This window comes from Podarcis vaucheri, assembly GCF_965113315.1.
Source record: "Podarcis vaucheri genome assembly, chromosome: 4".
NCBI lineage: Eukaryota > Metazoa > Chordata > Lepidosauria > Squamata > Lacertidae > Podarcis > Podarcis vaucheri.
In genome coordinates, this window is record NC_138762.1 from 16,509,473 (window position 1) to 16,532,324 (window position 22,852).

The following is a 22,852-nucleotide window of genomic DNA, read 5'->3' on the forward strand; positions in this document are numbered from 1 at the left end:
CTGAAGGATGCTTTCAAACAGCCAAAAAAAGATGTCAAGGAGAACAAGTGGAGTCAAGGCAGTTTTAGGCTAGATGTCTTGACGGAGCTTACATGTACCAAGCTGGGATAGGAGGGGGGCGGAACTAATGTTTTGCATGTGGCCTACATTGTGCAAACCCATGTGATCTGTTTATTTGCACATCAGTTCATTGTACTCTTCTTAGCCATGGGAGAGGCAAAGAGCTATGCAGAGAGCCCCATCCACTGGAAATCCTGCCAGTTTGAGAGACTTCACTCACAATGATCACAAGTTTTGAGGCATAACTTTACAGCTTTAAGGATTAGAAACTCACCCCTCCCCCAAAATATAGATACAGTGTTACCTCCGGATTTGAACAGGATCCGTTCCGGAGCCCTGTTTGCATCCAGAAGCAAACGTAACTAGCAACGGGACGTCTGCGCACGCGCACGTCATTTTTTGCTGCTTCTGTGCATGCACGTGATGTCATTTTGAGCATCTGCGCATGCGCAAGCGGCGAAACCCGGAAGTAATGTGCTCTGTTACTTCCGGGTTGCCACGGACCGCAACTCAAATGTACTCAACATGAAGCATATTCAACCTGAGGTATGACTGTACTCTGGCCTTTATAATTACTAAGGATATTTTGGACAAGACATACATGGACAAATAATTTAAAAATGACCCTCCTTAGCTTGTATGTCAGGAATCATTCCTTGAAACACAGGTGAGCCAACACCTTTTACTTAATATGTCTACATGCACGTGAATCCTGCCCGGTCTGTTTTTCTATTTACCCTTAGTTTTCACCCAGATCCTGCTAGGAGGAAGCACACTGAGAAGGGACTCAGAAGATGATCTCAGGGGCCAGGTAGGTCCATATGGAAAGAGGAAGTCCTTGAAGTATTGTAGTCCTGAGCTGTTTGAGGCTTTATAGGTCAAAACCAGAACTTTGAATTGGGCCCAGGAACTAACTGGTACCCAGTGCAGTCAGACCAGAATTAGTGTAATATGCTCAAACCGCCTCCTTCAAACAGACAAGGGCCACCTCGTCTTGTAAAAAGGCATTGATCACCTCCCTGGCCCAGCCAGCTGTTCCCTCCTTGCTGTTTTTTATCAGCCAAGAGGGACAACAGTATAGAGCAGTGGTTCTCAACCTGTGAGTCCCCAGATGTTGTTGGACTACAACTCCCATCATCCCTGGGCTCTGGCCTTGCTAGCTAGGGGTGATGGGAGTTGTAGTTCAACAACATCTGGGGACCCACAGGTTGAGAAAGGCTGGTCTAGAGGGTAAGTGGTCACTCTGACTGATCCACGCACCTTGTCCACATCCTCAAGCCTTACCAACTGAAACTCATCCAACACAACAGGACTAGACTGTGCTCTGGACACCCCATGAGATTCATCTGCTATAACAGCAGATTCAAGGTCTTGGTGAATGCAAGTAATTTTATCCTCAAAATGCTTTGCAAACAAGTCACAGCGAGCTACCATTGGTTCTATCACCTCCTTTGGGCCAGCCTGTAAAAGGCTTCATAAAACCCAGAAAATAATAATAATAATAATAATAATAATAATAATAATAATAATAATTTATTTATATCCTGCCCATCTGGTTGATTTTCCCCAGCCACTCTGAGCGGCTCCCAATCAATACAGCATTAAATATTAAAAACTTCCCTAAACAGGGCTACCTTCAGATGTCTTTTAAAGATAGGATAGCTGCGTATTTCCTTTACATCTGAAGGAGGGCGTTCCACAGGGCGGGTGCCACTGCCGAGAAGGCCCTCTGTCTGGTTCCCTGTAACCTCACTTCTCACAATGAGGGAACTGCCAGAAGGCCCTCGGAGGTGGACCTCAGTGTCCAGGCTGAACAATGGGGGTGGAGACGCTCCTTCAGGTATACAGGACCGAGGCCGTTCAGAGCTTTAAAGGTCAGCACCAACACTCTGAATTGTGCTCAGAAACGTACCGGGAGCCAATGCAGATCTCTCAGAAAAGCTCTACCAGGCGACATAATGAGGATGCAATGGCCTTCACTGCCACTAGGCAGGCTGGATAATGAGCCCTTACCAGGGTTCAGTTGCATTCATTCGGATCTTTCCTCCATTTGCGTTCAAGCCTTCTCTCCCAGCTTGTTTCCTCATTAAAACCAACATTGTATCTTAGTCCCATGACTTCAAAACCAGTAGTAAAGTCTCACCACCAGTGCCCATAGCATGGGTGCTGAACTCATCTTCATTTCAAAACATTCCTTTGAAATCTGCTAAATTCACACAGCTCCAGAGCTGCGGTTTTGTCTGTCCTGTCCTGCCCTGGCGTGCTTCAGTTTTTATGGCATGCTTCTGTGGCTGGGCTTCATCAGCAGGGGCAATAACTTACCCAGAAACATGCAGCATCAGCAGAAAGTAGAAGACAAAAAAGAGGTTGTGGGTGTACCAGAAGATGTCATAATCAGAAACCCTGAAAGGAACAAAGTACAATTAAATGTTAGGCAATCAAAGCATTTTGCATTGTTGAAGTCACTTATGCTGAGGAGGCCATATTCCAAGTAGTTGCTGCTCAACTTAAATCTGGATACATCCTAGATTTTTATTTTTATTTTTAAATCCGGAACAAGCAAAAACAGATTTTGTTTACTTGCAGGGGAGATGGTGCCAAAAAAAAAAAAGTGAGCATGATCTAGATCGCTGAAAGACTGGACTAGGAGAGGGAAAGGAAGAAGGCCTCAGCCCAGTATACCTGAAGGAGCGTCTCCACCTCCATCGTTCTACCCGGACACTGAGGTCCAGCTCCAGGGGTCTTCTGGCAGTTCCCTCACTGCGAGAAGTGAGGTTACAGGGAACCAAGCAGAGGGCCTTCTCGGTGGTGGTGCCCGCCCTGAGGAACGCCTTCCCATCAGATGTCAAGGAAATAAACAACTACCTGACTTTTAGAGGACATCTGAAGGCAGCCCTGTTTAGGGAAGTTTTTAACGTCTGGTTGTTTTTTTATTATGTTTTTAATATTCTGTTGGGAGCTGCCCAGAGTGGATGGAGAAATACATAATAAATTGGGAGCTGCCCAATTTATTATACCCAGAAGTTATGGTCGCACAATCCTGGTAAGTGATGCCTCAGTGGGGGTGGCATGAATGCAGGATGGCACCTTCCTGTTTCACCTCAGGGGGCGAAACAGGCCAGGCTGCCCCTGCTTACCCATGCCTTTTCCTCCCAGCACATGTCAGACCTCCCCTGGAGTAATGTGTCCAGTTCTGGGAACCACAGTTCAAGAAGGACACTGACAAACTGGAACGTGTCCAGAAGAGGGCAACCAAAATGGTCAAAGGCCTGGAAACGATGCCTTATGAGGAACGGCTAAGGGAGCTGGGCATGTTTAGCCTGGAGAAGAGGAGGTTAAGGGGTGATATGATAGCCATGTTCAAAGATATCAAAGGATGTCACATAGAGGAGGGAGAAAGGTTGTTTTCTGCTGCTCCAGAGAAGCGGACACAGAGCAATGGATCCAAACTACAAGAAAGAAGATTCCACCTAAACATTAGGAAGAACTTCCTGACAGTAAGAGCTGTTCGACAGTGGAATTTGCTGCCACGGAGTGTGGTGGAGTCTCCTCCTTTGGAGGTCTTTAAGCAGAGGCTTGACAACCATATGTCAGGAGTGCTCTGAAGGTGTTTCCTGCTTGGCAGGGGGTTGGACTCGATGGCCCTTGTGGTCTCTTCCAACTCTATGATTCTATGATTCTATGTCCCAGCTGAAGGAAGAAGGAAGTGGCAATGGCAATATACCCACCCACAATGCAGTTCTGCAGGTGTGGATAAACCTTTCAGTGCTAGGATCACCTCCATCCATTTTCAGAAGGACACGCCGGGGGTGGAAACGCAGACTCAATCTGCACTGAGCTTTCCTTTCCGGCATGAAACTTGTTTAGGAAAAGGCGCTTTAATAATAATAATAATTATTATTATTATTATTATTATTATTATTATTATTATTATTATTTATTTATTTATTTATGCCCCGCCCATCTGGCTGGGCTTCCCCAACCACTCTGGGCGGCTTCCAACCAAATATTAAAATACCATAATACATCAAACATTAAAAGCTTCCCTAAACAGGGGTATAAAATATGAAACAGGTCCAGATTGTGGGTGGACTTGGTAGGAAAATAAAAGCGAGATCTCGATGTGGAATAAACACAGAAAATAATGTTGAGTATACACAGCTGTACTCACTACACTAAGAGTCATTTGGTCAGATTAAATAAAAAATAAAAAATTACCTAATGGCATAAGTAGAGGCTGTAGACATTAGGAAGAGCACCAACACCATAAGAACCCCAGTTAATCCAGGAACTGAAAAAGAAATAAGAACGGTGGTCATAGGTTGCATTGGGGGAAAGTACACCAGTCTTAGCACTGCTTAAAAAAAACAAAAGCCATTCATCATATCAGACTCTTCTCTGTGTATACTCTTTGTGGAGGGTGTTGACACGAGAAAGGGCCTTTTCAGTGGTGGCTCCTTGCTTACAGAATGTTCTCTCCCCAGGGAGGTATTATAAGCTTTCTTGGTTGCAATTGGTCCTAGTCAGCTTATGCCGTTCTGGTTGGGTTATCTACCACGGTAGAAACTGGCAGTATCTCTACTGCAGGAGTGGTCAGAACTTTATCAGTGTGGGATGTTAGCATCCAAAATGCATGTGTAAAAGGTTAATGTTTGAAAGGGCTGTAGAACCCTTTGAGGTCGAACAGCTATTTCAGTCGGTTCAGTGATTAACAGTCTTGTGAGTTTTAACAGCTAGAACAGCAGGTGTATTTTGTGTTGTGCTGCATTAATAACCCAACTACATTAGTAAAAAAAAATTAAAAAGTGTTTTAAATTCATTATAACACGGTGACACCAGATGACGCTATAGAGTTCTGTCCTACAGGAACATAATTTCCCATTACAGTGCTACCTCTGGTTAAGAACTTAATTCATTCCGGAGGTCCGTTCTTAACCTGAAACTGTTCTTAACCTGAGGTACCACTTTAGCCACTGGGGCCTCCCGCTGCCTACGCACGATTCCTGTTCTCATCCTGAAGCAAAGTTCTTAACCCGAGGTACTATTTCTGGGTTAGCGGAGTCTGTAACCTGAAGCGTCTGTAACCTGAAGCATCTGTAACCCAAGGTACCACTGTATGAAGTTTATAACGTATTTTCCTGAAATGCTTTTTTTAGATGTCTAGATCCAGCCTTAAGGTAAAGGTAAAGGGACCCCTGACCATTAGGTCCAGTCGTGACCGACCCTAGGGTTGCGGCGCTCATCTCACTTTACTGGCCGAGGGAGCCAGAGTACAGCTTTCAGGTCATGTGGCCAACATAACTAAGCCGCTTCTGGCGAACCAGAGCAGTGCATGGAAATGCCGTTTACCTTCCCGCCGGAGCGGTACCTATTTATCTACTTGCACTTTGACGTGCTTTCGAACTGCTAGGTTGGCAGGAGCAGGGACCGAGCAACAGGAGCTCACCCCTTTGCGGTGCTTTGAAACGCCGACCTTCTGATTGGCAAGTCCTGGGCTCTGTGGTTTAACCCACAGAGCCACCCGCGTCCCTAGATCCAGCCTTAGTCAGCCTATAAATGTTAGCCTGTAACAGTTTGACCTGTTTAAGAGAAGCATCCACCTGCATTGTATATATCATAGAATCATAAAATTCTAGAGTTGGAAGGCACCAAGGGTCATCTAGTCCAACCCCCTTGCAATGCAGGAATCTCAGCTAAAGCATCCATGACTGATGGCCATCCAACCTCTGCTTAAAAACCTCCAGGGAAGATTAATCTGGAACTGCAAGTACACTAAGAAAAAGCTATATGTTCTTTAAACTTTAAACGAGAGTGTCTTGTGTAGTTTTTATAGGAGGGGAAGGAGAACTAAAGGGTCAAACAACTCAGGTCTGTCTTCCACATAATCTGCAAATGGGAACAAAAGTCTAATTTCCAAAATACGGAGGGGTTGGAATTGGGGAAACCAGCCCTGTTATTATTTATTGCATTAGTTAAATTTAAGTTTTTGCCTGCCTGTGTGTGGACAGGCCTCCAATCCTATGTAACTAACCCCTGAGAGCAAGTTATAATGAACCCAGGGGGACTTTCTTCCTAGTAACTATGTCTAGGAATGGTCCATGACCATTCAACAGAATGAAGATTATTATTATTATTATTTTTTGAAAGATGCAAACTTTCTGTTCTATATATGTAGCAAAAAGACACTGTGACTCCATCTTCTGTATGGAGCAATTATGTGTCACATCTTTGGAACAATGGAACAAACGTTACTGTGATTTTTTATTTATTTATTTTTTTAAAAAAATCAGAGTTAAAAAGACAAGACAAAGACTTCCGGGTTAGCGCCATCAGCGAATGGTGGAGTTCCTCCGACTGGAGGAACTGGCTCCGTGGAAACTGGGTCTTCCCGCCGCAGCGAAGGTGGGGACCCGCTAGAAATCCCAGGCGGAGGAAGCCTGGGAATGTGGGGTTTGGCAGGGCACCAGGAGTGCCCCCCTACTCATGGGGAACCCCATTTCGGGGTTCCGGAGTGAAGTGGGGTGAGCGGCGCGGTGCTGCGAACTGATTGCTACTTTCACGGAGTGAAGCCGCATAGCCATTGTCAGAGAGCGCTGACTTTTTCCTGTGGACAATTGGATTTAAAACAAGTACCCGTGAGTAGAAACGGAAAATTGGATCAAGAAATATCTTAATTTGGCACCGAAGCGGGAAGGTTCAAAACAGGAAATCCGCCTTCCGCTTTTTGTATATAGACTGAAGCAAAAACCTTGTAAGCTAAAGCCTGGAAAGTCATTTAAAAAGTCTAAATTTCCTTCATTTATAACTACTGAAACCCCCTTGTTTAAGCCTGCAGGAGAGGGAGTGAAGAAAGATAAGTTTCCACCATCTCTAACCTGGGAACGGGGTGTCAGAGACAGAAATTGTTGGAGAGGTTTATTGACTGTGAACGGAATACTTTGACAGATAGCTAAAGGAGAGAAATAAACTGATTCCAATGTTACCTTTTGCATTCTAAAGAAACAAAATATCTGAAAAATGAAAGTAATTTTCCTTCGTTGGACTTGCCTTAAAAAGATGGATACAAATAGAAATTGTCTCCTCTAGAGGGAGCTTGCTAAATTGTTGCTGCAGTCTACTTGAGGACTCTACAGCTGTGAGATTAAGATCGTGGGACCAGTCCTTTATGCAAGACAAGTGCTTTGTTGAAACAGATGCATGAGAAGGTGGACTTGATGAATGAGAAAATGGATTTGATGACTGTTGTGGCCAATAATTGTGGACAAACAGGGAATATTGATACAGAAGCCATTCAGGGACCAAATCAGGAACCTGTATTGATTGGGCAAGTGCAGAAGATAACGGAGGAGGTTGCGGTTGCACCTCAAATAATACAAATGGAGAGACCTGAGGCCCCACAGGAGCATAAGCCTCTGTTTTTGAAGATTGAAGTTGGAGTGGGCCAGGGGGAGTCTGGAGCTGAGGAGGCTCTCAACTTTGGAGAGACTTTGAAATATGCTCTTAAATATTTTTTGGATTACATTGATGATTGTGGGGAGTGGGACTGTGGGGAATGGGCTGGTTTGATGAAGGGAGATGGAGATAATTTTGGGTTGGAACCCCCCAGAGACCTACTCCTCAATGAGAAAGGAAAGAAATTAAGAAGGAGACCAACAAAAGACAAGGAAAAGTGCAGGTATAAACAAGAAGAAGAAGATCTGCAGAAGGGACATGGAAGAGACTTAAGGGCCTCGGACATAAGACTACCAGGTTGATGGACTAGATGGAATGGACAGTAAGGACTGACACGACCCGAGACCAGGAAGAAGAGACGTTGGATGAAGATTGGAAGAAAATTTATAAAGAAAAAATTATATTTAGGGAATTAGCCTAAAATTAATGAATAGTAGGGAAAATGCTGGAATGAATCTATATGGCTCTAGTAGAAATGATATCAGGAGTTATGCATAATTGAGTATTAAGTTTTAAGCTCTAAGGTATTTTACGGTAGGATAAGGTTAAATAAATTAAGGTAATTTGAATAACAGAATATGGGGAAAAGATGGAAAGGACTTGTTGAGTTAATTAATAGGTTAAATTGTTAAGATAAATCATTTAATAAAAATTGAGAAAGATGGGAAGAATTTGCTGAAATAACTAATTAAACTAGAATACAAAAAGGGAGGTGTGAGGAGGTCAATGAAACAAGCAAATGGAAGTTAAAGATATGTAATATGGGATTTGTGTGTGTTTTCTTCTTCTTTTCTTAATCTTTTTGCTGTATTGTTGTATTGGCTTTTATGTTTTGCTTTTTTTCTTCTTTTTATGTATTGTAGTGTTGTTTTTTGTTTTTTTCTGTAATTCTGAAACTATTAATGTCAGGGGTTCAGAAGCAGAGACGCAGAGAAGGGTGGAAACAGAGAGCGAGGGGGAGGAAGCCGAAGGGAGAATGAGTGATGATGACGACCCGAGATCTCCAAGCCTAAGCAGTGAGTCAGAGGACTCCCAAAAGGGAGCCCCAGTGAGCAGAGCAAGGGGGGGATCCGGGGGGACACCCCAGGAGGAAGGGAACAGAGGAGATTCAGAGAGCAGCAGCTGGAAGTCGGGACCCACGCTCATAACTGAGGGCGGCAGCAGCTGGAAGTCGGGACCCACGCTCAAGACTGAGAGCAGCAGGGAGGAAGGTAGCCAGGCATCGGGTTCCGGAGGCTGTCAGCAGGAGGGAGGGCACGAGTCAGGGGTGGTCACGCCCTCCTCAGAGAGCGAGGCAACGGTTAAGAGGAAAGTAGAGAGTTGGGCGCGCGCGCCAAGTTCAAATGCAGCGGAAGCTGGAGCAGTAAGCAGCCCGGAGAGTGAGCCAGGTCCTAAAGCCCGCCGCAAGGAGGCAGAAGGATCAGGGGGGTCAGCGTCAGAGGAGAGTAGAAGGGAGGAGGCCCAGGGGGGCAGAAGGACCCAGAGACGTAGGGAGAGGCGAAGGAGGTGGAGCAAGGCTAGGGTATTAAGCTGGTGTGCAAGAGGCGGGGACTCAGACGGGTCTTCGCCGACCTAGAGCAGAAGGTGTGGAGCTGCACGCTGCAGTTCGGAAATGAAACCTGTAACTCAATAAAGACTCTTTTAAAGTGGACGCTGTGTGGCGTGGTCCTATGTGAGCTGGGACCTGGTAGCAGCTCTGACAGTAAGACCCGTCTCTTCAAAGCTTCAGAAACCTGAAACCTCGCAGCGGGAGCAGAAGCCGCTAGGGGAGGAAGAGGGGTGTCTGTAAGCGAGCTCACAAAGGTTAGCAAGATGACGGAAGAACAGAGGATCTCCGCGCTGCAAGAGGCAGTGACCCAGTTGTCCTCAGAGGTATTGGCTTCCAAGAAACGGGAGGAGGAGACTACAGCCGCCTACAGAGACCTACACGCCAGGTTTGAAATGCTTGTTAAGCAAGGGCAACCGGGACCCAGACCGGAGGGCGTGGGATTGGCACGGAGAGCAGGAGGGCTTGTGGCTCACTTCGATGGGACTTTGCAACAGTACCCTAATTTTAGAGCAGACGTAATGTGCGCACTGCAACTGCTGGCAAAAGACTTTAGAGATGAGGAAGAGAAGGTGGGGTTCATATTGTCCCATTTGCATGGGGATGCCAAAGCCTGGCTGCGCAATTTGTGGAGGGATAAAGATCCGGCGCTTCAGAATGCAGATGCCTTTATCAAAGCGATGGATGCGTGTTTTTTGTCTACTATTGATGTGGATCTTGCCAGACGGGAGATTCATGGACTAAAACAAGGGAGGGCGAGCGTCCGGCAGTATCACGCCCGATTTTTTGCGCTGGTCAGTGCTTTAGAATGGGATCGGGATTCGCCCCCTGTCAGAGACCTCTTCTGGGAGGGTCTAAGTTCAGCGGTTAAGGATGAAATTGCAAGGGGGGAGAGGCCCCGAAGCACGCAGGAGGTGGTCCAAAGGGCGCTGACTGTGGGGGTGAGGCTGGAAGAACGTCCATGGTGCAGAGATGAAGGACGTGGAGGGCGCGAAGCAGCGAGAAGTTTCTCTTTCGTTCCGAGGGAAGCAGCGCGTGCGCAATCCACACCTCCGCCAGGAGGGGGAGGGGAACCGATGGAGGTTGGAGGTGCAAGGGCTCAGTCAGCAGCCAGAGCCCTAGCACCGGCAGCAGGGAAAGCGAAGCCTCCTAGAGGGAACAGGAAGTGTTACATCTGCGAGGATCCAGGCCATTTGGCGAAGGAGTGTCCCCGGAGGCTCCACAAGCACACTGCAGCCTCAGCAATGGTGACTGCAGCAACGCAGCAAGGAGAACCACAGCAGGGAAACGACGATGTCTGGCTGGAGACGGAGGCACTGGGGCCCAGCCAGACGCATCAGTGAAGCAGTCCCCAGCAATCTTGCAACCCACGGATCCCCTCCCACCCAAACCAGTAGTGCAGCTCACAGCATCTCTCCAGCTACCCGACGGCGTCACTATCGAAGTGCCGCTTTCTGTGGATTCTGGAAGCAACGCAGACTTTATAGCGCAGAGCTTTGTGGAGCAGCACGCTATACAGCTATTGCCTGCCACTCTGCCCCTGCAAGTCGTCACAGTGGATGGCAGAGAGTTGCTAGGGGGGCAGGTGGTGAAGCAGACGCCACCGATGGTGATGCGCCTTGGCAACCACAGGGAAGTCATCAGTTTTAATGTCACCCAACTGTCGGACACGCCCATTGTGTTGGGCATGAGTTGGCTGGACAGGCACAGTCCGACACTGGCTTGGTACCAGAGACAACTGATCTTCGGCTCCTCTTATTGCGCAGAACACTGCATCCTGCCCCGACGGGAGGGAGAGGAGGAGGAATCACAACTGCAGTTGGGAACGTTGCAAGCGGTCCCCCACAAATACGCGAGCTTTTTGGAGGTCTTCTGCGAGAAGGAGGCGGACAAGCTACCCCCTCACCGGCCATATGACTGCAAGATTGACCTCCTACCGGGGGCGACGCTGCCGAAGGGGCGGCTATACTCCATGTCTGAAGATGAAATGCAGGAACTCAAACAGTTCATCGAGCATAATCTGGAGCGTGGCTTCATCAGAGAGTCCAAGGCAGTGGGGGGCAGTCCCGTTTTCTTCGTGAAAAAGAAAGACACGCCCCAAAAAAGACTAGTTGTGGACTACCGCCTTTTGAACCAGATGACCAAACCGTCTGATTACCCCATGCCCAGGATTGACGACCTCCTCGCGACGGTGCGCAAGGGACGCGTGTTCACCAAGTTGGACCTGCGAGGGGCGTACAATCTCATCCGCATGCGGGAGGGCGATGAGTGGAAGACGGCCATGTTCACACCGCTGGGCACCTACGAATACAGAGTTATGCCCTTTGGATTACAAAATGGCTCTCACTGTTTTCAAGCTTTTATGCATCACGTGTTGGAGGGACTCCTCTACAAGACATGCGTCTGCTTCCTGGATGACATCCTGATTTTCTCTGACTCGCAGCAAGCTCACGACCGAGACGTGAGGGAGGTGCTCAGCAGGTTGCAACAACATAGACTGTACGCCAAGCTGGAGAAGTGCCAGTTCGACACGACGGAGGTGGATTTCCTGGGATACAAGTTGTCGGACAAGGGGCTCGCCATGGACAGCACCAAGGTTCGTGCGGTATTGGATTGGAAAAGCCCGCGCAACCGGAAGGAGGTCCAGCGGTTTGTCGGCTTCGCCAACTTCTATCGCAAGTTTATCAAGGGGTTCGCGATGCAGACGGCAGCAATTACGGACACGCTCAGCTCCAAAAAAAAGAAATTCATCTGGACGGAGCAGGCGGAACAGTCCTTTCAAGCGCTCAAGCATCTCTTCGCATCGGAGAAGCAACTGCTGCATATCGACCCCAGTAAACCGTTGAGGGTAGAGACAGACGCGTCAGACAGAGCCGTGGGAGCTGTCCTGCTGCAGCGAGACCCGCAGGGGGTGTGGCGGCCGGGAGCGTTCTACTCCAGAAAGCTCAGCAAGTCGGAGCAGAACTACACCATCTGGGACAGGGAGTTGCTGGCCATTCATGCAGCTTTCAAGGCGTGGAGGCACTTCCTAATCGGCGCCAAGCACACGGTGCAGGTCTGCACGGACCACAAGAATCTGGAGCACTGGCGCACGGCTCAGTTCCTGAACCAGAGGCAGATACGTTGGGCGGAGTTCTTTGCTGACTTCAATTTCCGAATAGAGTACGTCCCAGGCGACACCAACATCATGGCGGATGCACTGTCCCGAAAACCGCAATACCTAGAAGAGGTGACGCCAGCGGCGGCCATGCACATCTTCGCACCGACGGCGTGGGCGTGTGCCTCAGCTACAGTAGACCTGGATGCGGTGCGACGTGCATTGCGGGACGACTCATTCGCGCAAGACAAGATGGCGGAACTGCTCAGAGGCACGGCTACCACGGACGAGTTCCAGGTGCGGGACGGCTTGCTCCTACGCAAAGGGGCTGTCTATGTACCAGGAGACGACCTTCGCGCCAAGGTACTGCAACAGTTGCACGACGCACCCACGGCCGGTCACTTTGGCACAGAGAAAACGATGGAATTAGTCGCGAGAGACTTCTGGTGGCCCAGGCTGAGAGGAGAGGTCGCGGACTACGTCGCGAGGTGCGACACCTGCCAGAGGGCCAAGCCGGTACACAGACCACCGGCGGGACTGTTAGAACCGCTGCAAACACCGTTTGAACCGTGGGAGAGGGTGGCCCTGGACTTTGTGACGGATTTACCCAGCTCGAGAGGCAAGACAGCTGTGCTAGTGGTGGTGGACTTGTTCACCAAGATGGCACATTTCATTCCGTGTGCGAAGGTGGCCACGGCGGAACAAACCGCCAAACTGTTCATAGATCACGTGTTCAAAGTGCATGGCCTGCCACGGTCTATCCTGTCCGACCGCGGACGCCAGTTCATCTCGTCTTTCTGGCAGAAGCTGATGGGTTTTCTAAATGTCAAGGTCAATCTGGCATCAGCAAGACACCCGCAGACCAACGGGCAAGCAGAGAGGGTCAATGCCATCATGCAGCAGTACCTGAGATGCTATGCCAATCAACAGCCTGCGACGTGGGTGGATTACCTGCCGCTAGCCGAGTTCGCTTACAACAACACGAAGCACGTGTCCACAGGAGTGACGCCGTTCTTTGCCAACAATGGGAGGAATCCCAGAACCTTCCCGGGACTGGAGAGAGTGGGGGAAGGAGAACCACAGACGGCGGACGCGTTCGCGTCAGAGCTGCAGGCGGTCCACGATCAACTCAGACGGCAGCTGGAGCTAGCTAAGCACGCCTACAAGGTGCAAGCTGACAAGCACAGGCGGGTTGGCGAAGTGATCCAAGTGGGAGACTGGGTCTGGTTGGCAGCCCACGCAGTGCCGACCAGGTCGCTTGCCAAGAAGAAGTTGGGGCACAAGCAGATCGGTCCGTACCAAGTCGAAGCGCAGATCAACCCGGTAGCCTTCCGACTGGCGCTGCCGGAGGGTTCCAGAATGCATCCGGTGTTCCACAGGTCGGTGCTCACTCCCTACAAGGCACCTCACAGGTTCCAGGAGCCAGGGACGGCGCCAAGTCCGCTCCGGGAACGGACGGAGACGCGGGAGGTGAAGCACCAGGACCACATCAACGAGGTCACGGAGATTTTGGACTCCAGATGGGGGGAAGAGGGAGTCGAATACCTCTTAGCCAGAGAGGGCACCCGGGCCAGCGCCAATAGCTGGGTACCAGACTACGCTTTGGAGGAACCCCTGCTCAAGGACGAGTTTCATGCCCTCTTCCCACACAAACCCATGCCAGCGAGCTTCTTCGACGACTGGTTGTTCACACCCACACTTTCTTCCAGCACGTTCCATGGATTCGACTCAGAAGGGGAACCCGCACGGAGCACCCGTTCCCCAGAAGGTTCACCGGCAGGTTCGGCATCAGGCAACTCGTATTGGTGGGACGATCGACCAGAGGAGCGATGGCGCAGGAAGTGGCTGGAGATGCCAGGTCGAGCGACCGACGCAGAGACTGACATGGACGTGTTCGGGGAGGACCTCGGGTTCGAGCACGGCGGTACAGAGATGGAAGGGCAACAAGTCCACGTCGACGACCGCGAGGGGGAAGACTCGGAGGTCTTCAGTTGGCGGCCACCCACGGGGAGCGACCTGTATCCAGCATTCCCTCCCATGATGATGGAGCGCCCAGCACCCACACCTGACAGCGGGGAGGGGGGAAGGGGGGGCTTCGAGGGGGGGATGGATGTCAGGGGTTCAGAAGCAGAGACGCAGAGAAGGGTGGAAACAGAGAGCGAGGGGGAGGAAGCCGAAGGGAGAATGAGTGATGATGACGACCCGAGATCTCCAAGCCTAAGCAGTGAGTCAGAGGACTCCCAAAAGGGAGCCCCAGTGAGCAGAGCAAGGGGGGGATCCGGGGGGACACCCCAGGAGGAAGGGAACAGAGGAGATTCAGAGAGCAGCAGCTGGAAGTCGGGACCCACGCTCATAACTGAGGGCGGCAGCAGCTGGAAGTCGGGACCCACGCTCAAGACTGAGAGCAGCAGGGAGGAAGGTAGCCAGGCATCGGGTTCCGGAGGCTGTCAGCAGGAGGGAGGGCACGAGTCAGGGGTGGTCACGCCCTCCTCAGAGAGCGAGGCAACGGTTAAGAGGAAAGTAGAGAGTTGGGCGCGCGCGCCAAGTTCAAATGCAGCGGAAGCTGGAGCAGTAAGCAGCCCGGAGAGTGAGCCAGGTCCTAAAGCCCGCCGCAAGGAGGCAGAAGGATCAGGGGGGTCAGCGTCAGAGGAGAGTAGAAGGGAGGAGGCCCAGGGGGGCAGAAGGACCCAGAGACGTAGGGAGAGGCGAAGGAGGTGGAGCAAGGCTAGGGTATTAAGCTGGTGTGCAAGAGGCGGGGACTCAGACGGGTCTTCGCCGACCTAGAGCAGAAGGTGTGGAGCTGCACGCTGCAGTTCGGAAATGAAACCTGTAACTCAATAAAGACTCTTTTAAAGTGGACGCTGTGTGGCGTGGTCCTATGTGAGCTGGGACCTGGTAGCAGCTCTGACAATTAATAAATATTATTTTTTTAAAAAATGATATGCATATTCACAAATAAAAAAAATAAAAATAAAAAGACAAGACAAGACGTTGCTGCTCATTTCTTTTGTATATCTATTCTTTGTTCCAGTGAAGTACAGTAATTTATAATACTAGTCCATTTCTGTTTTTCAAAGCGTAGCCCAGAAAGTTAGCTGATTCAACACAATCCTGCAGTAGCTTTTGCTGACTTACCTGTAGCAAAAAGGAGTTTCCTGGGATCCTAGAAACCAGAGACAGACAGTATGAATTATTTAGCAAATTTACCCAGGGATAACTTAATCTGTATTCTGGGCAAGAGCTGGTGCTTCTGTGTTTGAAATGCTGACTTCCTCAAATCATATGTAACATCCAAGCACTTTCAGAATGCTGATCAAGAGCTCTCTCTCTCTCTCTGTGTGTGTGTGTGTTTGTGTGTTGGACCACAACAGCCTTTGCCAAAATGGTGCCCTCCATATATTTTGGACTACAACTCACAACATCCCCAGCCAAACAGCGAACAAAGGCTGGACAAGAGCATCCCAGGGCAATGAGGAAAGTCATTCAGGAAAGACGGGTTATCCAGAATGAGAAAGAAAAGTGAGGGCCTGGCCACACATTCGTTTCTCCCACGCTTTCTTAGAATTCACGTCGGATCCACAGCACCAGTCCCCAAAAGCTTTCCATTTACAGTGGTACCTCGGGTTAAGTACTTAATTCGTTCCGGAGGTCCATACTTAACCTGAAACTGTTCTTAACCTGAAGCACCACTTTAGCTAATGGGGCCTCCTGCTGCTGCCGCACCGCCAGAGCACGATTTCTGTTCTCATCCTGAAGCAAAGTTCTTAACCTGAAGCACTATTTCTGGGTTAGCGGAGTCTGTAACCTGAAGCGTATGTAACCTGAAGCGTATGTAACCTGAGGTACCACTGTACTGTTGTTAGCTGCTCTGAGCCCGGCTTCGGCTGGGGAGGGCGGGATATAAATAGATTATTATTATTATTATTATTATTATTATTATTATTATTATTATAGACACACGCACAGGTGAGGAGCCCCAATGGTGCCCTTCTGGGGCTTCACTCAGGGCAAAAGCCCAGTAGATATGGCTCAGCCCCTTCCAATCCTCCTATTGTGGTCATACAGGCATTGCGACACAGAAGTGAGCGATGTCGGGTGTGTGACCCTGGTGCAAAAGTGGCGAATGAATGGGGAGCGCGCGCCACCTGAGCGCACTGCTTCAAGGGGCCACCTGATGATGGCAGAATGGGAGGCAGCGATTTCAGGGAGGAGGGAGAAGAAGTCCTGCCCACCCACCTCGCCATGGTAGCTGGCTGCATTGAGCGCCAAGAACTCTTCGTTGTAGTTCACAGAGAAGTTCAGAGCATTCACCAGGTGAGCAGCAACGTGGATCACTAGAAAAGAGAGGACAACTCAGCTCATCAAAATGCTCTCGGAAGGTTTCATCCCCTGAAGCAGGGGTAGGGGAACCTTTCATTCATGGCCGCGTTTCCCTCTGGGCAGCCTTTGGCGAGACACCTGCCAGCAATGGGTGGGGCCAGAGGCAGAAGTGGGCAGAGCAACAAATGCACATTTTACCTGGATAGTTTCTGCACACTCTCTCTCATACACCCCACCACCCTCCCTCTATAGTTCTATCTTGGTTTGCATACGTCTTGGATTATAAACACGTCAAACCTGGAAGTGTGTGTCCCGATTTGCAACCTTTTTTTGGATTACAACCCATTTTTTATTTTTTTTATTACGAACAGAAAATTTTTTGGAGGCCCCATTGGCGAAGATGCGCCTTGGGTTACAACCTGTTTTGGTTTACAAACGGACCTCCAGAACAGATTCTGGTTGTAAACCAAGGTACCACTGTATTATAATTTTTTACCATCATCTCCTGATCTATTAAGTTCATATACTGCCCTTTATCAAAAGATCCCAGGGCAGTGTACAACATTAAGAACACATTTTATGGAGTACAATGATAAAAACATAATAAAAGCATAATAAATGGCAGCCTAAATAAAACAATCATAGTACAGTGGTACCTCAGGTTAAGAACTTAATTTGTTCCGGAGGTCCGTTCTTAATCTGAAACTGTTCTTGACCTGAAGCACCACTTCAGCTAATGGGGCCTCCTGCTGCTGTTGAGCCGCCGGAGCACGATTTCTGTTCTCATCCTGAAGCAAAGTTCTTAACCCAAGGTACTATTTCTGGTTTAACGGAGTCTGTAACCTGAAGCGTATGTAACCTGAGGTACCATTGTAACAGGCCCGCACCCTAGCTTTAACAGGTCATAGATTATTTAATGGCCAAAGGCCAAAGGAATGCTTTCACCTGGCACCAATTCCACAGGCAGGGAGCCACCACCAAAATGGCCCCTGCTCATCTTGCCACCCTCTGAACCTCTCAGGGGCGGCGGGCATAGGGAAGGGCCTCAGATGACAAACGCAGGGACTGGGTCGGTTCGTATGGGGAGAGGTGATCCTTCAGGTATCGAGGTCCTGAGCCGTGTAAGGCTCCAGCACCAGCACTTTGAATTGGGCTCGGAAACTGGGGGTCTCTCAGGGCTGAGGTCCCCCAAGCCTGGCCTAAAGGGAGGGTAACCACGTCCCCTACTTTGGCCCACTATTTTGAAGGGCTGTCACTACTTGGTTCGAAAGTGAACCGACATCCACGCTGCATGATTTAAATTGGATGCATGCTGATATCCGTTCTACACCATAAAGCTTTCAGCAGGATTTCATGTGCAGTATCAAAGACAACTCTGCAGAGCATGGACTTCCCATGCGCCCAAATGCAGACCTCCTCCTCTGAGACACCAGCAAATCTGAGAAAACTCTCACAGGTGGGTAAGAGGAAGTGTGGGGAGAGGCTCCCCCTTTGTGTACATCTGAAGAAAAGCCACAGAGCACTTGTAATGTTTAGTGGACTTCCTAGCGAGAGCTGCTGCTTATGCCAACGGAGGGACATACCTGAAAAGACGCATATCGTCACACCACACGTCACATGGAACGTTTTGCTTTTGTCCAGAAGCCTCCTGGTTTTTCGGCTTGCCACCTGGAAAAAGACGTCCGCAAGTAAACCAGCGGTTCTCACCTCAAAGTGAATCAGCAGTTTGTGGGAAGAAGACAGACCCAGCTCTCCTGGTAAATATTGAGGTGATTTGCAGTAGATCGGCAAGGATTTCTGAGTCCCGGTTGCGCAACTAAAGCAGCAATAAAAATGAATCCCCTCCACTGCACCTTAAATTATATTGATGAAGTGAAGGAAGCTGGGGTTTATTTTATTTTTACAGGAGGGCTGTGAGTTCTCTTCAGCTCTGGTACTCAAAAGGAATTCATGGGCACAGTGAATTCTCAGTGTACCGTATTTTTCTCTCTATAACATGCAGATTTTTTTCTCCGAAAAAGGAAGGGAAAATGTCTGTGCGTGTTATTGAGCGAATGTGTGGTCCCTGGAGCCGACGGGTGCGAGTGGAGGCAAAAATCAGGCAAAAATCAAATCACGTCTTGGAGAAGGGAAACCTGAAAAGAGGAAGCGGCTGCTTTCCTGCATTCTGCCTCAGGGTCTTACTGCCCACCCTCCTCTGTTTCATTGCTGTGTTTCCTCAAACGGAACAAAGAGCAGGGAAAGCCCCTCCCCTCCAGGCAAGCAGAGGGGAAAGCAGAGGGTCCTTCCTTCTAATTCCTCTCCTTGCTCCGGTGCTGCTGCTGCTGCGTCTAGGGACTCGCAGGCAGCCAGAAAACATGCAGGTGGGAGAGAGAGAGAGAGAGAGAGAGAGAGAGAGAGAGAGAGAGAGAGCGCTGGCTGGCTGGCTTGTGTGGGTGGGTGGGAAACTTTTGCCTTCCTTTCCTCACGTTATAGCCCTCTCCTGCATTCTTAGCCAGCTGCTTCTCTGCACACCCCTCTTGTGCTCCTTGTCCCTTCTGTGTTTTTCCTTCCCTCCCCACTTAAAATGTGGTTACAAAGCATGGATCCACATGGATCCTCAGGATCTTTGCATTGGGTCACCCCAAATTCACCCTCAGATCACATAGCATGTCCATGGCTACAGCCTGCCCCCCCCCAAATCACACACCCACTGTTGCCTGGGGCAGCAATGGTGCAAAAATGTGGTTAAAAAGCATGGATCCACATGGATCCTCAGGATCTTTGTATTGGGTCACCCCAAATTCACCATCAGATCACATGTCTGTGGCCACAGCATGAAGCACAAAAATGATACATCCACTGTTTCATTCAGAATGTTTTCCCCTTGTTTTCCTCCTCTAAAAACGATTTGCGTGTTATGGTCAGGTGTGTGTTATAGAGCGAAAAATACGGTATGTCTCTTGCAGCTGGCTGGTGGATCCCAAGGCTCTTGGACAAAACAAGTCTGAAGCCTGCACACTCTTGGTCTAACCTATGGCTCTCCAGATGCTGGACTAAACAGGACTAATGGTTGAGGAACAGTGCTCTGGAGCGAGGCTGGACTCCAGCTCCCATCAGCCCCACCAGCATAGCCAACGCTCAAGCATAGCTGTCAACTTTTCCCTTTTCTTGCAAGAAATCCTACTCAGAATAAGGGAATTTCCCTTAAAAAGGGGGAAACGTTGACAGCTATGCACTCAAGGGTGGAGACAATTGGAGAACATTTGGCGGGCCAAAGGTCCCCCAGCTCTGCTCAAGAGGATCACCAGTTCCCCACCACTGGTGTACACAGAGATCATTGTCAGAAGCTCTTCCCTGGTCATTAGCCTTCCTGGCTGTAGCTGGAACCCAGAGATATTTGGGGGGATACAGGGACCCCATCCCTGTCCTCTGAGTATGCCTTTAATCTTCAATTAGCTCACACATAACATCTTCAGCCTTGAGCATCCAGGTGTCTCATAAATTGTGTCTTGGAGGTGGGAATGGGATACTGCAATGAAAGTGACTCATTAAATGTGGCGATACAACCTCCCTGCCACCCCACAAGGAACTGAAAGCAAAGGTCAGAAGGAGAGCTTGTCACCTGCAGCCTCCCATTGGCTTTGTGCTAGCTCACTAGTTATACCCGCATGGTTCTTTCTTACCTTCCGAGATCCTCGGAGGAAGGATAAGAGAATCCGACACATGGGCAAGAGGACCAGGCTGCAGTTGAGGTTCAGGACCGACGCAGAAGCTCTGCTGAGGCACAATCCTAGCTAAACAAAAACAGCAAGGGTCAGAAGCAGGCCTGCTCAGGCTCCCAAGCCACCAAGCTGAGAAGATCCCACAAGTCACATCTTAGGATCTGTGGGAAGCCTGCAGCTCAGGGGTAGAACATCTCTCTAGCATGCAGAAGGTGCCAGGTTCAATCCCAGCCATTTCCAGTTACTCAGGGTAGCAGGGGATGAAACAGACCAGGGGTGAGGGACCTATGGTCCTCCAGATGTTGCCAGAATCCAACTCCCATCGTCCCTCACCATTGGGCATGCTGGGTGGAGTTGATGGCAGTTGAGATAAAAGCAGCATCAGCCACAGCTTTCTTACCCCTAGAATAAACGCTTCCCTGCCCCAGACCCTGGAGAGCTGCTGTCATTCACACAACAGAGGAAAATACTGGACTGGGTGGACAAACAGTTTCAGCTAGTGTTAGGAAGTTTCCTTTGTAACCATGCTTGGCAATACCTCTAACTTCACCCCCAGAGGTGTACTCCATTATATATCGAGACAGACGGAAGCCAACAACTACTACTACCTCTAACTATAGAACATGGGTAGGCAAACTAAGGCCCGGGGGCTGGATCCGGCCCAATCACCTTCTAAATCTGGCCCGCGGACGGTCCGGGAATCAGCTGTTTTTACATGAGTAGAATGTATCCTTTTATTTAAAATGCATCTCTGGGTAATTTGTGGGGCCTGCTTGGTGTTTTTACATGAATAGAAGGTGTGCTTTTATTTAAAATGCACCTCTGGGTTCTTTGTGGGGCATAGGAATTCGTTCATATTTTTTTTTCCAAAATACAGTCTGCCCCCCCCCACAAGGTCTGAGGGACAGTGGACCGGCCCCCTGCTGAAAAAGTTTGCTGACCCCTGCTATAGCAGCAAAGCATAGCTAGAAGCCATTCATAATCTGATCCTCTATGAATTCATCTAATTCTAAAGCACCCAGAGGTTCCCCATTCCTGCCATAGATTTCTGGAAAGCAAAAGGGTTACAGATGCTTAATCTTTTTTTCTTTTTCTTTTAATGAATGCTAAAATCTCAGGGAGAGGTCCTAGGGCACATACAGCCATGACCCAACTTCCTGTACTTCTGAGTGTGCTGGCCAAGGGAGATCACGCGGCATCCCACGGACAGCTGCTGCCTGGAGGAGTCCGAAAGCCAAATGGCAAAGTTGTGCCTGCTCTGGAAACTGTTGCTCTGAACATCCACATGGATGTTTGCATTCCCAGCATCCGAGCACATGTCTGCACCACCCACAAGCGATCCTGCGTATCCACTTTCCAGGCACCCTCAAATTGCATTTGCAGCCGCTCTCCACTCCCAACATCAACAGAAGATGTTCAGCAGGCATGCAACCCTTTCGGAGATTCAGAGCCGAAACACACACTCGACAGAATCCTGCAATGCAACTGGCTTGGCTGTATTATTTCAGACTGTGAAGCGGGGTAGGGCTCTAATTGCCTGACTGCTTTACAGAGCAATCCGTGCAGACAGAAAAGGATTATGTCAGGAAGAAGGACCTTTCCCCCGAAACACTGACTTTCTATCTGCAGGGTCACCCACCTGTCAATCATCCGAGGGCACATGCAGGCAATTAAGAATACATCCTTCCACAATGGTTAATTAATGTCTGTTTTTAACACCCTGGGGATGCCTGGTATTGAACCTGGGACCTTCTGCATGCAAAGGAGATGCTCTACCACTAAGCTACAGACCTTCCTCGAATGGGCTGCTATAGCAGGGCCTTTCTAATGTTCACAACTGTGCTAATCTTTAAGGTGCCACGAGGCTCTGTTATTTTTGCTGCATTGCTTGCCCTCCAGAAACAGAAAAAGGAGAACAAGCATTAGTCTACAACCGGCGGGTCTAAACCCGCATCTGCATCACAGTCCGAACTGTGGTGGGTTATCCCAACGGCTTTACTATCACGCACACGGTAACAAATTAGGAAGTTTAAAGAATATTTGAAAAATATGTTAATATTTAAATCTTAGAATAGCTCTGGAAGTGGATATAGGCTGTAGGGTTAGAAGTACAGTGGTACCTCGGGTTCCATATGCTTCAGGTTACAGACTCCACTAACCCAGAAATAGTACCTCGGGTTAAGAACTTTGCTTCAGGATGAGAACAGAAATTGTGCTCAGGCGGCGCGGCGGCAGTAGGAGGCCCCATTAGCTAAAGTGGTGCTTCAGGTTAAGAACAGTTTCAGGTTAAGAACGGACCTCCGGAACGAATTAAGTACTTAACCCGAGGTACCACTGTAGAAGATAGTGTATTTTAAAATAGTACTATTTGTAAGTGATAAAATGTGACGATTTTTATGGTAAAAGTAAGCGTGATAAAAAAATGGTTAGAAATTATGATATATGTAAACTGCTAAAGATGAGGTAAAAGGAAAATCAGATAATGGGGACTTGGGGAAGCTCACCTAACAATGTTTAGAAAAAATAAGGACACGACAAGAATTTGTTTGTATTGTTTGTTTTTCTGTTTGTGTTGTTTAGTTGTGTTATAAAATAAATTTAAAAAAATTGGGGGGAAAAGAAAAGAAAAAAGATATGGGTCCCACCATTCACGTTGGGGCTAAAAGTGGCTCT

General features: G+C 48.9%; 1 protein-coding gene and 1 long non-coding RNA gene across 4 annotated transcripts in view; both read right to left on the reverse strand.

Moving 5' to 3' along the window:
• LOC309530691 overlaps positions 1-22,852 on the reverse strand; it is a 228,983-nt gene that overhangs the window by 113,703 nt on the left and 92,428 nt on the right. The window lies entirely within an intron of this gene.
• Positions 1-22,852, reverse strand: part of NOX4 (NADPH oxidase 4) — a 104,587-nt gene that overhangs the window by 68,786 nt on the left and 12,949 nt on the right. For 2 of the 3 annotated variants that reach the window (XM_082219353.1, XM_082219352.1), the window contains exons 3-8: positions 20,141-20,251; positions 18,059-18,143; positions 16,392-16,489; positions 15,291-15,318; positions 4,279-4,351; positions 2,383-2,463 (exon numbers count right to left, since the gene is read on the reverse strand). In XM_082219353.1, the coding sequence (XP_082075479.1) occupies positions 2,383-2,463; positions 4,279-4,351; positions 15,291-15,318; positions 16,392-16,489; positions 18,059-18,143; positions 20,141-20,251 (476 nt within the window). The remainder of the gene's footprint in view (positions 1-2,382; positions 2,464-4,278; positions 4,352-15,290; positions 15,319-16,391; positions 16,490-18,058; positions 18,144-20,140; positions 20,252-22,852) is intronic. The other variant, XM_082219354.1, reaches the window with a different exon arrangement.